We start from the raw sequence: 14,296 nt of genomic DNA on the forward strand, positions 1-14,296 counted from the left end.
TACTCGAGTTACGCAAAATCAAGATACGCGAATTTCAAAATTTTGACAGTTGTTGTAATTTTGTATGAGGAATTGAAATTGTAATGTGTCAAATTTCAAATTTACTCAAAAATACGTTACATTTTCATATTAGAAACATGAATTTTGGTAAAAAATTTACTCTAATTGTCCAAATAAACGTCAAAATATCAATTATTAATGTGACATGAATTGATTGAATGAAAAGAAGAAATAGATCCCTGAATACTAAATGTAAGCGATATTATAAAGGGAATTCGAGTTACGCGAATTTCTCTGGCACGCATTACTCGCGCAACTCGGGAAAAGACTGTACATACGTGTGTTATGAGCCACATTTTTTGCAAATTATGTAAAATATTAATATTAATTATTAGTATAAATCCCATTTGACTACAAATCCAAGCTTTATGACAATTTCCATCCTACCGTGCAGAGACGCGCGTGAAATGCATCCGGACGTGGCGAAGACGCTGTACAAGACGTGCCATACGTGTGTATACCAATGCAACAATGTGACCGGTTACTTCACTCGAATTCACATCCCGGATGCGTCTTCGCGACGTTTCGTTGTGTTTAACCGTTTCCAAACGATTGCGTACCGGAACCACAACCGGAACCGACTGCGTCTTCATGATTCTCCCCCGCCCAGCGAGAACTTTTCCAGTTCAGAAGGAATTGCAGCAACGAAACGAATGAGGTGAGACGAATGTGATTGTTTCTCTACCGCAAGAATTGTACGAAATGAGGACAGGATAAAAATTGCACCTTCCCATGCAACTGGATAGTGGCCTCCGAAGCGGAAAAGGGCAGACAGACAGTGCGGTGGGGGGAACCGAACGGTGTGCCGTTTGTGGCTGTATGTTATGTTTGCCTGTGTCTTTGTTCGACTGTCTCGGGCAACTTTACGCTGCTCTTGCGTTTACCACTTTTTACCGAACCCATGTTTGTTCATTTTCCTCGCTCTGCCACCAGTTGTTTGCCATGGCGCGGTGGGAGCAAGTGCATCTTCTTCCGCGGTTTTTACCCTTCATCCATGCGGCACCATGCGCCTCCATTATCCGGTTGCACTCCCTTCGGAAAGGTACGGCGGGAAACTTTTGCCGTGCTGGTGCACTGTGTGTATGTATTGGTAGATGCATTTCCTGCTGCTCCTTGACGAACTGGATCGCTCGGTTGCTTGCGTGCTTATCATCATGCAATAGACGGGGTGTAGTGGATGATAGGTGAGACTCGGCCCACGGGATGGGTGGGCTATAGAATACTTTCCGAACATAAACTTCTCTTCACTAGAATGCAATTGAATTGTACGCTTCGTGGGCGAGGAGAATTCATTCGCAGCACAATGGGGTAATAGTTTTTTTTGTTTGCGGGTGGGTGGCAGGTTGAGGCGGTACAATGTCAGACCGCGTTGTATGTCATGGTCTTTCGTCGGAAGTGACGCGACCTAGAAAGAGGAGAAACAAAAAAAAACAAGGAGAACGTTTTAATCGCTTCGCCATTTTCGTCAATTATCCAGCACCGTCCGGGGCGGTATCGGGGCGTTTGTGATCGTTACAGGTGCTGAATGAGCGGCTGTTATGATAACAAAGGAAACTGTAATACAGATAGTGTGCAGGTAGCGTAGTCACTCGAGCTGGAACAAGTGAGCATTCAATGGTACGATGAATGGGTTGGATGGTTAAAGTGTTTCGTTGTTGCGATGTGAGTGTTTGGTAGGATAAACAATTTAACTCTTTGTGAGTTTATTTATAGATGTTACATTTCTTGTCATATTGTTGTCGTTTTGTTTAACTGTTACTTTGTAAAACAAAATGCTTTGAAAGGATTTTCGCAGAATTCTTTGCGGTTGTGAGATTTTTCCCAAAGATTTTAGCTATTGGTGGAAGTTGCCGGTTGGATATATTATTTGAGTAGTTTACATAAAATCATAAAGTTTTCTAAATTATGTAAAAAAATAATGATTTTCATAAAATATTGGTTTGCATTAAAAACTTCAATGTTTATTCGTTGTGTATATTTTTCTGAAATACTCTCATGGAAATATGTATAAAGACACCCTTTTCCACACGCGTAACTAAATGAATGTTGCACCGATTTATCTTCTTGGAGTTTTTACTTAAAATATCCTTTAAGAACACTTTACAATCGAAAGATTGAGAGTTTAGTTGACTTTGTTTAAAAGATATAGCGTTTAGGAGTAACAATAAGAACATTTTTCGTTTTGTTCTATTAAAATGACTTTTAATATTACATTTCCAATTTTTGGTCGGTGGCGTGTGTCCTTACATTTATTTCCGTGAATGTATATTTTTTATTTCAACTGCTTGGGACTGTAAATGCACTCATAATGTTCTGTAACAGAATAATAATGGAAAATGAAATAGTTATTCGTTGTGAATAGTTGTGAAAGGTTTGATTTGATAATGATATAAAAATCGCAATACAGGTTAGATTGAAATAGCGCTGTACATTTATTGCATTCAAAAACTCGACAAATAAAATAAGCGAACAAACAAAACTCAAAAAAAAAAGAAAAGTTGAGAAATATTTTGCAGATATCAGCAACAACAGATAATGGATAAACAAACAAAAATATATCGATAGCCTAATAAAATCATTTTAAGTGTTTTTTTTAAATAATTACAGATGTAGAGAGATTGATTACGAAGTACAAAACTTATCTATAGGTTCGGATAATTGGTTGGATCGGTTTTGATTTTCCATTCCCAATTTACACAAATGGGTCTAGGGATTTATTATTTTTTTTGTAAATTTCGTTAAATAAAAGTGTTATTCTAAGTACACAAAAGCATCACCCATATTAAGGTGACACAGCATGGAACGTGATAAAATTAGACAATACGTTGCATGATCCTCAATTTTTTTTTTTCAAATTAGACCAGTGCGTCAAACAAAATTTAATTTTATTTTTAAGTCATTTTAAGCCAATTTTAAGTCAAACGAGAAGGTTGTACATAATTATACATGTTATTTTTAGGATACCTAAATGCTGTAAGAGAAAGATAAAACATCGAAACAAAACATTAATATATTTTAAAATCTGAAATATTTACAAATAAACGATATGATAACAAAGTGATTATCAAATAACAATAATAAAAATGAATAAAATGACGAATATGTGATATTAGTTAAACATAAGGCAGCATTTTTTAATTCCCATTTAGATATGGTATATATTTTTCAATATATTTTCAATTATATCTTTATTAAATCTTATTTATTACCTAAATTGTTTACCTTCCTTACCTCCAACGAAAGGCTCACTTTTAGACTGGGGATCTGAATGCGCACGCCTAAATGTATGCAATCTGCTGTAAAATTGCACTTGAGAGCTTGAAATCATCCGAAGGAAACTCATTTGGAATGCATAGAGTACAGTCATGCTACTACTGTAGGTTTTGACAAACAATCAAAGAACATAATTTGTTGCTCATTTAATATATTGCAAACTGTAAAATCTGATCAATACAGCGAATAAAAATAGTGTTTTTTGAGCATATCAACAACAACGAATCGATGCATTATTCATACATACGCGAGCATTTTCCTTTTCCATTCTATTGACTGCATAATTATCAACATTCTACAAAACATCTTCCTGCCTGATCTTCTGATGTGTAGCAGCGTAGCATCGCTATCCATGCATAAAATACTCATAATAAATACACCCATCGCATTGATTGCATATGATCCACCATTACGGCCCCCAAATGACCGTATCCATCCACTCTGCAGCCGTGCTGACGTTTGGATGGATGAATGAATTCGATTACCAAACCAACGGACACGGCTGGCACGGTGATTTGCCATTCGCAAGTGACCGAAAGCGCACACACACGTACGGTCGAGGGTCCCCGTCAGCAACCAAAACACACCAGACGCTCGCGCTCGGGTGTCGGATGGTGAAGTTCAGAAAAATGGATAAAGTTTTCCTACGCCAAAACCGTTCGTGGAAATATAGAAGCAAACGCAAAACCCGGCGGTTCATTTTTCTTCTCTTATTGCACTTTTCCCGAATCTTTCCGTCTCGGAATGCCAAAATTCCGTCTAGACGGTCTAGCTGCTGTGCTTTGGGGCCGTGGTTTTGCTAGGGGGGGACCCCGAGGCGTGAAGAGATGTTGCAGGAAGATAAATTCCAATTATAAAAAAAAATAGCATCGTCTGCAAGCGGTCGGGGTGCAGTGGCGGTTGGCATGCCGGTTGAACGTCGGTGTCCTCTTCCTGTTTAGCTTTTGGCATCCGGGTTCGGTCGTCCGGTTGTCGGAGCGTTTAAGCTGCTCACAAATCGTATCAGGTGCCGGTAACTGTACGGCAGCCCGATCTGTCACGGTTGCCGAAGTGAGATGGAGCCAGCAGAAGGACATCAGAGCGACCACCGACGCGCGAAGGCGAAAGCGAGAGTGAAGTTACATTTTACAACCGAGACGGAACTCCGATTAGACCGTCGTCTGTCGTGCTTGTCGTGCTGCCCCTGACTGCATCTCACTGCACGTATAGGTGTATATGTTCAGCGTTCGAGACGATAAAGGAAAACCCCTTTTTTCCGCATAAATTATAGCAGCGCCCAACGCCTGACGGTGAATATGCAACAATGGCAAATGCGGCGTCGATCGGGACGGTCGTCGGTGCAAGTCGACGGGCAAACGTTGGAAATAATCTCATTCGCGAAACGCGTGCAACGATGCATTGTGCACAACGGTACGCGGCACTACTTTGTACTTGAACGTGAACTTGTCGTACGCGCGCGTCGCTCCATTCCCGTGCGACCATTGATTTATTTTCGCCCATTTCGTGTCGGGCACGCTGAAACGGATAGAATCCGCAAAGCTTTGTTATGCTAATGGAAAGCTTGGCGGTTCTCGTACGTGATAGGTTTTCGAGGCAGTCCGAGGACAGCCCACGGAACATCCCGGAGTGGTCGTAAATCTAGTAATGGTCCGCATGTCAACGACAGCTGGCTCGATGACGGGCATACTACGCGAGGATGATTAGTTGTCGGCGTTGTTTCGGTAGTGCTAAATCTGTTCACTTTACGGCTCCCACGAACGGTGGGATTCGTGGTTAGGGTGAAACATGATAATCGGTACATGATGTAGGGTGCATTTTTGTATTTCAGGACAGATAACCGATCGATTGCATTGGTTGAGATTGGCTGCAAGTTGAAGTTCTTTGTGTAACATAATTTTGAGAGATGCGTCCAGAAGTTCTCGCTTCTCGGTTAGTGAGCCAATAGTTTGTCTAGCTATAGACAACCTGATTTCTTTGAGGCAAGCTCCTAGGGATCCATAATGGAGCGAGGTTCTTCATTGGGGTTACAGAGTCCTGGGAATTGGGAGTTCCTTCCCTTTCTGCACTGTGAACCGGTAGGACCGGACTGATACACGGAACGATCCATAATGTTGGTCGTGGAGTAGTTGCACACGAAGTAGTACGCATCCATCTGGCCATCCTTCCAGTACCACATGGAGCAGCCCACCTTCGTGCTACGATCACTCGCGATCTGCGTGAAGTGACCGATGGGTTTGCTGGGGGAAATTAGTCTAAATTAGTCAATTTAGTCTACCTTTGGCGGTTTCTTTCAGCATCAACCGTATCGTCGCTTACCCACTGTACGATGTCGGATACTTGGCAATGTGTTCCGGGCGTGCATCCAAATATTCACCCCACCAGCTCGAGATAAACTTGTGGATCAGGTCCTTCTCCGTAAACCGATAACCGAAGAACTGCGTGATGGCAATGTTTTGTCCCGCGTACGGGAACTTGTCCGTTGCCCGGCACCGATCATGGCCATAGTTACAGGAGCGCGCGTTCGCATCGGCCAGCTGAGCCAGCTCCTCGTCCCAGGTGAGCGTTGGCATTTTGACCGCCCTCGGGTAGGGCGGTATCCTTCCGAGCGCAATGTTCGAACGATTTAGATTGTGTTCGTCCATGATGAATGTGCGCAGTGCGGACGATAGTGGGACCTTCTTGGCGTTCTTCTTACTGCGGCAGGTTGGACCACCGGAAAAGGGTGGTGGGTTGCATCCGACGTGAGGACCTCCACGGGGGCACAGATCGCTTTGACAATACTTGCCGCCCGCATCAACCTCCGCAAGGACAAACAGAAGGACAGTGACTTAAAGAAAAAGAGAAAAACAAAAATATTGAAATCATTTGCAGAAAGAAACCGCATAAAATAAACTTACCACATGCTACCCAGATGGCCATTGTAACCGTTTTGATAAGACGCTCCATAGCTCGAGCAACATTTATACGAATCAAAGATTATCTATCCGGGAAAGCGAGCTGATCTCGTTGACTTGGCATCGCACAAACGTATCGAGAGATCGGTTCAGCTGTCCTAACAAAGCTTTCTCGCGCAATCATTCCTTCGTTTCAACACCCGAGGGTAAGTGGAATGGATTGAAGAGAAGTAAGATAAAGCAAATAAGCATTAACGCAACTGCAGTGTGTAGTGGAATTGTTTACTTTTGTACGATGATGATGATGATGATGAAGCTGTATGAAGTGAAATGTTTCATAGGGTAAACACGTTCCAATCCAATTGTTAAGAAACCCTTTGCATTGTTGCTGATCGTTGGTAGGTTAAGAAGAGGAAATAAAATGTTTCATTCATTTAAACCGTGTATTTGTACAGTATAAATTTAGGCGTTTAAATGCAATCTCCTTGACATGATTGCGTGCGTCAGACTCCGCTGCAATGCCCGGAAAATTCATTCAAATGCAAATAAAATAAATGAATACGCATTTCAATAGCGATAAAATTATCTGTAACTGCTGCTTCAAGAGCTTGAATATTAATCCACATTGACAAGTCATAACAAAGTTTAACCATGTTAGATTTGACCTCCTTAGAGTCTAGTCCACTAAAGTTCCTTAGCAGCATTCTTCCTCACCGTCGCTCTCATTCTCGACGCTCTTATCGATTACTTTTTATATTCAAACCTGATTTCTTTGCCCACTACTACATGTACTTATTTTGTATATTTGTATATACAAAATATATGCACAAATAACTTCCATTTCCGCCTATGTACGACGATTCTTGTTTAAACAATAAATGATAAATGAAATACTACAATTACATTGCTATTATACGTAAAAAGAGGGAGTGATATGGACAGAGAGTATTGCTGGCATAGATAAAGAATAATTGGACTTTATCCTTTATCTTATCTTTACAGTGGTTGGCTAATCACTACCTCTCACGTCTTCCTGTTATGTGATATCTTTTATATGTGAAATGATTGACCCATTGTGATTACAAATTTTTCAAATCTAAGGGAACAACCATTTACTACGTAACGATGATTGGGGGAGGGCGGATCTTGTTCCAGCTGTAATATAATGAAACGCGTTGATTCTTTTTGTACTTCTATGTAAAGGATTTTAAAATTTTGGTCAATAATTTTCCAAACATAAACTATTTTTGTGATCGCGTCAAGATGCCCTATCGAGATGCTATGTTGCCCTGAATCCATGGAGTTGGTTTTCATTCCAAAAATCCATTAACTCAAAATATACTCGTTTCAATTTCAATTTCAAATTATTAGACAGATCTGCCTGGAGGTTTAACCAGTTCTTATAATCTAACTGAGGGTAACAATAAAAATAAATAAAAGTAAATAAAAATAAATAATAACACTAGAGACCTGCAACAAAAAGAGCCTTGCTGCGCATACGTCTACACTCTAGAGAGTCCAAACCCAGAAGCTGGTATTGTTCAGAGTAAGGAGGGAGCGTAGCACCGGATGTCCGCCTAAGCACAATTCTAGTGAAATACTTCTGAACCCTTTCGACGTGATTCACCCAAGTTGAGCAGGTCGGGAACTCTTGTTTCACTTATGGTTGTTCTTAAGTCTATAGAACATATTGCAACTTCCGCAGTTTTTAATTATCGAGTTCTCGAAATTTTCCAAGAGTTTTAGAGCAAACGTAGGGGTGTTTCTTGCATCTTGGGTGGGGCATTATTGCTGACACTACGTAGCAATACGTCCTGCGAGTCAAACTTGGAGGTTTTCTTACAGTTTTGTAGCAACGTGTTTTGGGCTTTGTCGTTTACCTTTAATTAATAACATAAATTACCGATGTTGACAAATATAAAATTTTCTTTTATAATTAATACTAGATCTACCCGACTAGTCAGTTGGTTAGCCGCTTCAATTTTATCACATTAGTTTTGGAAGTTGAAAAATTCTAAAGTTTGCTTGAGAGAAGTATGGTAATTATATAGTACGCACTAAGAAAAATAATTACAAAAAATCCAGGTGTCAAAGTTTTGACACAACCTGCCCATCTAGAGGATCGGAGCTTAGAACGAATGACGGGAGAGGGCGCCACCATCAGTGCAAATAAAAATGGTTGCATTTCGAGGATCGAGCCCTATTCCTGCTGCAAACCAGTAAAAGACCAGTAATAAATTTTGAACGTCTCGAATGTAAACGAGGCTGTTAAAGATTTACTGACGAAATCCGAAACTTTGCAACACCAGGAATTAAAAAAACTGTATGCGGTGATGAATCGTGGAGAATATTAGCAATGGAACGAGAAGCAAATAGTAAAAATAAATACTATTTATTTGCGAATATGGATCGCTTTTATTTTAAGCGTTGAATGAGATGACAATTATGAACTAAATATTCACTTTAACAATTTCTTATTTTCTACCCAGTAAGAACCTACTGGGAATCAATTCGAAATTGCTGTCGGTGTAGAGTAAATGCGTTCCTGTATCGAACACAACCCGGGATATTGTCTAATGCCCCCGGTAGTGCATCCAGAGGCGGGAGGACCCTTCACGTACACCGGCTGGCCAACCATGTTGCCAAACGAGTAATTGCACAAGAAGTAAAACACATTTGAATCCCCTTCGAGCCACTGTTGAGCGGAACATCCGACTTTCCACGTACGATCACTAACCATCTGCGTGAAGTGGCCGATTGGGGGTCTGGAATGGCGAAATGTGGCAACTCATCGTACGTCAAATTAACTTTCCCAACTACGCATACTCACTCCGACTCTTCGGAAGGGAATTCATCCAGTTGTTGTTGTTTCGTCACGTTGTGCTCACTCCACCACCGGTTAATTTCCTTTACCACCAGTTCGCTGATGCCCTTCCGTGCGCCACTATAACTATAATAAGCGATGTTTTGTCCCACGAACCTAAATTGCTCCGTATTTCGGCACTCGTCGTGGTGAAAGTGGCAGGTGCGTACATTGTGGGCAGCCTGGTTGGCAAGCTCGATGTCCCACACGAGTTGTGGCATACGCGAGGCAGAAGCAAACGTACCCAACTGTCCGCTGGCTAGCAGCGAGCGCAACTTGTTATGCTCGTGTAGAATAAACGTTTGTCCAAACTGGGTGAGGTTCACATTAGATGCTTGCTTTCCACTGCATGCAGGGACTCCTTGTACGGGTGTGGGCATACAGCCCACATTCGTCAGTCCCGGCTCACAGTAATCCGCATCACAGTACGCATTATTCGTGGCAAGTTGTTGACCGCCGGGCAAGGCACCCAGCACCAACAAGGTGGCTGAAAGTAAAAGATACAGACGAACACTTTCACTATTATGCCCAATTTTCCACTGCTGCCGACCATACTAAGCAATGAATAAAACATGCCGTCTACGGTTGAAGTAACAAGAAAATGCAAGTAACGTTATGAGAGCACACCTTTATATGCAACCGCTCCGGTTTGTGTGTATTTGTGAAGGGTGTAGCGTTACAAATTGCAAATGCAATTTAGAGTTTAGTCATGGGAAAGAAAATACCACAGAAAGGGGAAATCGTAAAGATAATGAGCAAATTCCAATCACTTCAACGCGCTACCTTTTCCAACCCGGTGTTTAACATCGTTAAACAAAAAGGTTTAAAGAGATTTTGAATATAAATACGTGTAACAAATACAGGTTTCTTATCTTCAGCTCAGGTGAGTAAACGTAGCGCAAGCGTCTTCTTGAGTTTCAGGTAAAATTCATGTGGTTTTATAATAAAGTGAATATCTTAGAAGAATTCTCACAATTATAAATCCATTATATGTGCATCCAGAACCGAGTATGTCCGGAATAAGGCAATTTGTAAGGAGGAAATGCCTTGTAAAATTTGTAAAAGAAAAACTCAACACAACGTTATTGATAATACGACAAAAGCCGTCATATGGGCAACATTTTTCTATTTATTTTGGTATGGCGAAAGACGTCCAACAACTTCCATTGATCACCTCGCCATTTTGCGGAACTTCGTTGCCCAACATTCCAATTAGCCCAATGTCTGAAAAGTTGACCGGCTGTTTCAATTTGACACATATGTTTTGCTAAAGCTGTTCTACATGTTCTACATACTATTAATTCATGGAGATGCTTCGAACGGTGAGGGCTGCTCGACAACAGTTGTTTCAACAGTTGCTCCGGGCTCGGCGAGATGCAAAATAAATGTAATCGTGTTTATTTCAGCTCAAATTTGTCACAGTATATTCTGTCTTTTCACAGCAGTAGTAACAGTAAGTAATATTATCCAGTTATCGTTACTCAATACTTTTGGACATACGTCACATTCGTGCTTTATTGCAGTGCATTTGATTAGTTGTAAATAGGGACGATTTTTTCAGCCGGTGAGCACAATCCGCTTAGTGATGCCATCGGGTTGCGTCCCGTAGTACAACCAGAAGTAGCTTTTCCTGCCTTGTATACTGCAGTACCAACCACGTTCGTTACAGCATAGTCACAGACAAAATAGTACGTGTTAAACTTCCCATCCAACCAGTACTGCATAGCGCATCCAATCTTAGCGGTTTGATCACTTGCCATCTGGGTGAAATGTCCAATCGCAGGTCTAAAACAGATGCAAGAATGATGATTATCAAGTGACATCTTTTCAAAGTAGTACAATTATAACACACACCCCGTGTATCCCGATGGATAGCTATTAAGCTGAGATTGCTTAGTATCACTGTATTCTTTCCACCAGCCATTGATGGCTTCCATAATCAGCTGGGAAGTGGTTCTGGTCATGCCGTAAAACTTGGATAAGGCAATGTTCTGTCCGGCCCACGCGTACACAGCTGTGTTGCGGCATTTATCGTGTCCATAGACGCAGCTACGAGCATTGTTGCCAGCTTGCTTAGCCAGTTCCGTATCCCAGGTAATCGTAGGCATGCGAGTCGCTGGCAGGAATGGCGCCAACTGACCCAAGGCTAGCTGTGATCGACGTGTGTTGTGCTCGGAAAGAATCAAAGTCTGCAGATTGGAGTCCATTACCACTACGGCAGGACTCTTGTTAGCGCAACTAGCACCACCGGATGCTGGAGGGGGATTACAACCGACGTTGGGTACTCCTGGACGACAATAACTTGTGGTGCAGTAGTTCGTTTGCGCCTGTAGGCCACTGACCAAGCAGCATGCGATCGTCACTAACAAAGGAAGGAAAATGTTGATCACCTTTGAATATGTAATAAACCCATTAAGTATCGATCTACCTACCGAATATCCAGCTCACCATTTTGCTAGCAGTTAAGGGCACTTCAGTTTCCAGTACACTGTCTGGAGACACTTGCGTAGTTCGGTCGTTTTATATCGTTTTAAAACAAACAATACTTGGGCTCAACACCAACACACATTAAGCAGTTGTATTGTAATTTACGGTTTGTATGTATTTTGTCGTCTAGTATGATTACAAGTGAGTAAACAAGCTGAATTCATTATTGCTCCCATTTTCATGTCTGAGAGCTCTTCACGACTACACTCACCGCGAAGATTTTCAGTGAAGTGTAAATTCTTAGAATGTAAAGCTCAATTCGTGTGCTGTGCATTTCATAGGCCATCCAGAAATATTGTGAATGATAACTGTTTTATTAGAAAACGTTTGGCTTACTTATTAAAATCCACAATTTAAATGTTGTGTTTTCTTCTGGAAAGTGACATTATTGGTGCAGCAATAATTAAAGTGAAGTGGATTACTTTGTACATACACAGATCATAATATCTGAAAGAGGTGATATTATCCGCCTCCGGGTGACATTATCTAGTGTTATCCAGTTGTTTATCGTCGTGTTTATCCAGCATGTTGATGTTGTTGATTTACAGAGCAAAACGAAACAGACAATCGTCTACAACGAAGTACACTTACGACTACTCCATCCGTGAAAGAACCTAGATCCAAGGTATACGACTGATAATTAAACAATTTTTCTGAGAAACTGTGATAATGTTGTTGCAAATATAGATTAAGCTAATCAAGAATTCAATACACTATTTTCGTGGTCCAATTTGGTGATCTGCCATTCCAAACCTGATACATTTTACTTATTTGGACGATTACCTTTGCACCTTGCGGATTTGAACAAGAATGGTCCTAAGTCGAACTACATGTACATACTAGTGCTGGCGTTATGCTGGCGATAATGTACTCAATTCTACGAATTAAGTAGCAGGAAATTGAGTACAGATAATAGCCCATCCATTTGAGTATTTATCAATAATCTTAATCGACGTGAGCTTGCTTTCCTGGAAATCACAAGCTTCGCCTATCGATAATGTTTCGCTTATCTGCTCCGTATGAGGTCCAACGGAATGATTCAAGCGCCAGAAAGTAGTATAAATACTCCACGTCTATCCAAATGACTTCAAACCAGTTTCGGTGGGGTCCAGACGTGAGCCAACTCAGTACACTGCCAGCAAAATGTTCCGCTTTGTCCTAGGTACTGATGGCTTTTGTTTGGAGCGGTTCGGGTCACTGCTAATCCAAAACATCTTTCTCTTTCTTTTGCAGCATCACTTCTCTTGGTGGGTCTATTCGATCACATCTACTCGGTCGACTACTGCACGGCCAATCTGTGCCCGAGCGGAGTATCGAATGTCGGCTGTAATCCTCCGCCACAGACAGGAGGCCCCGGCTGCTTCGGACAATCTCCGGCAGTAGTGTCCATTACGGCGCACCTGCAAACAATCATCCTTGAGCTGCACAACAGACACCGTTCCCAGATCGCGTCCGGAGGAGTGAGCCCGTTCTTCCCGGCCCGACGCATGCCCACCCTGGTCTGGAATGCTGAGTTGGCCTCACAGGCGGGACACAACGCACGGTCCTGTGTGTTCCAGCACGACCAATGCCGCAACACGGAAGACTTCGCCTGGGCTGGTCAGAATTTGGCCATTAAGCAGTTCTATGGACAGACTCTCACCGTGGAGAGCCTGATCGAAGATTCCGTACGTATGTGGTGGGAAGAGCATTTCGATACGTCCACCGCGCACATCGATAGCTACCCGAGCAACCATGTTGGGTGAGTAATGGAAGACTGGCGCTGGAAGAATCGTATATGATGCTATGACGAGATCTCAATTTTCTCCGTACAGACCCGCTATTGGACACTTCACGCAAATGGCGAGCGATCGTACCTGGGCCGTGGGATGTGCCATGCAGAACTGGCTAGAGGATGGCATTTGGATCACGTACTACTTCGTGTGCAACTACTCGTTCACCAACATCGTGAATCAGCCAGTGTATGTTACCGGCGCTACTGCCTCGGGATGTACGACTGGTGTAAACTCGCACTACTCGGGTCTGTGCTCGGAGAATGAGGTAGTTCAATCGGTACCATAAACGGGTTTGACCTGCGCTATCGGAACAGATCGGATCATACTGTTGAAAATTTCAATGAAATTGCAATAAATCGAAGTTTATACGAAATAAAAAAGATTTAGCGAAAGAGCAGCATGGGGTGTTGCTACCCACACTAATCTGATTATTCGAGACCTTATCAGACGTCTACATATCTTGATCACTCTTTTCTTGGCTAGCTTGACTAGAAGCAGACAAAGGATTTGGTATTGAGCGGATGAAATTCGATGATAAGGTTTGTACTGTTTGTTTCTTGTTTGAACGTAAATAGTAAGCACCACTCTGTTGCGTGTTATTGGTGACACTACCATACTGTGGCATTTAGATCTCCCGCTCCTCATACTCTGATTAATAGGACAATATCTTTCAAATATAGGCCACATCCTATTATTACCAGAGATCAAAGGAGACCAATAGGACCAAAACCTTACAACGTTGCTAAAAGTACACCGAAATTGGGCTACTAACTCCGGGCCTGCAAGTCTAAACGACTGTACGTCGGGACTAGGGATGATGCTATAACTGTTTCCAGGTCTTGGGCTACTACACAAGTTAGTATGTACTATGTATACTACCGAGTACAACCGGGATGAGAAGCATCCGTAGGATAAGGGAAGGAAATGTGACTCATCTTCATAGC

At 42.0% G+C, this 14,296-nt stretch overlaps 4 protein-coding genes across 4 annotated transcripts; 1 reads left to right on the forward strand and 3 right to left on the reverse strand.

The window, feature by feature from the left end:
• Nucleotides 1-5,142: 5,142 nt before the first annotated feature.
• Nucleotides 5,143-6,320, reverse strand: LOC128305637 (antigen 5 like allergen Cul n 1-like). The gene is made up of 3 exons (XM_053043192.1): nt 6,231-6,320; nt 5,650-6,160; nt 5,143-5,570 (listed from the first exon to the last, which is right to left on the reverse strand). Exons 1-3 carry the CDS (start codon nt 6,277-6,279, stop codon nt 5,321-5,323), a joined length of 810 nt encoding a protein of 269 aa, XP_052899152.1. The 5' UTR covers nt 6,280-6,320; the 3' UTR covers nt 5,143-5,320.
• A 2,413-nt stretch (nt 6,321-8,733) lies between these two features.
• On the reverse strand, nt 8,734-9,664 carry LOC128304193 (antigen 5 like allergen Cul n 1-like). Its single transcript, XM_053041354.1, has 3 exons — nt 9,646-9,664; nt 9,058-9,577; nt 8,734-8,992 (listed from the first exon to the last, which is right to left on the reverse strand). Exons 1-3 carry the CDS (start codon nt 9,662-9,664, stop codon nt 8,734-8,736), a joined length of 798 nt encoding a protein of 265 aa, XP_052897314.1.
• Nucleotides 9,665-10,501: 837 nt separating this feature from the next.
• On the reverse strand, nt 10,502-11,562 carry LOC128303367 (antigen 5 like allergen Cul n 1-like). The gene is made up of 3 exons (XM_053040300.1): nt 11,523-11,562; nt 10,945-11,452; nt 10,502-10,875 (listed from the first exon to the last, which is right to left on the reverse strand). The coding sequence occupies exons 1-3, from the start codon at nt 11,539-11,541 to the stop codon at nt 10,623-10,625; spliced, it is 780 nt and encodes a 259-aa protein (XP_052896260.1). The 5' UTR covers nt 11,542-11,562; the 3' UTR covers nt 10,502-10,622.
• Nucleotides 11,563-12,720: 1,158 nt separating this feature from the next.
• LOC128304484 (antigen 5 like allergen Cul n 1-like) lies at nt 12,721-13,638 on the forward strand. Its single transcript, XM_053041678.1, has 3 exons — nt 12,721-12,739; nt 12,811-13,318; nt 13,392-13,638. The coding sequence occupies exons 1-3, from the start codon at nt 12,721-12,723 to the stop codon at nt 13,636-13,638; spliced, it is 774 nt and encodes a 257-aa protein (XP_052897638.1).
• Nucleotides 13,639-14,296: the final 658 nt, after the last annotated feature.

This window comes from Anopheles moucheti, chromosome 3 (assembly GCF_943734755.1).
Source record: "Anopheles moucheti chromosome 3, idAnoMoucSN_F20_07, whole genome shotgun sequence".
In the NCBI taxonomy this organism is placed as follows: Eukaryota; Metazoa; Arthropoda; class Insecta; order Diptera; family Culicidae; genus Anopheles; species Anopheles moucheti.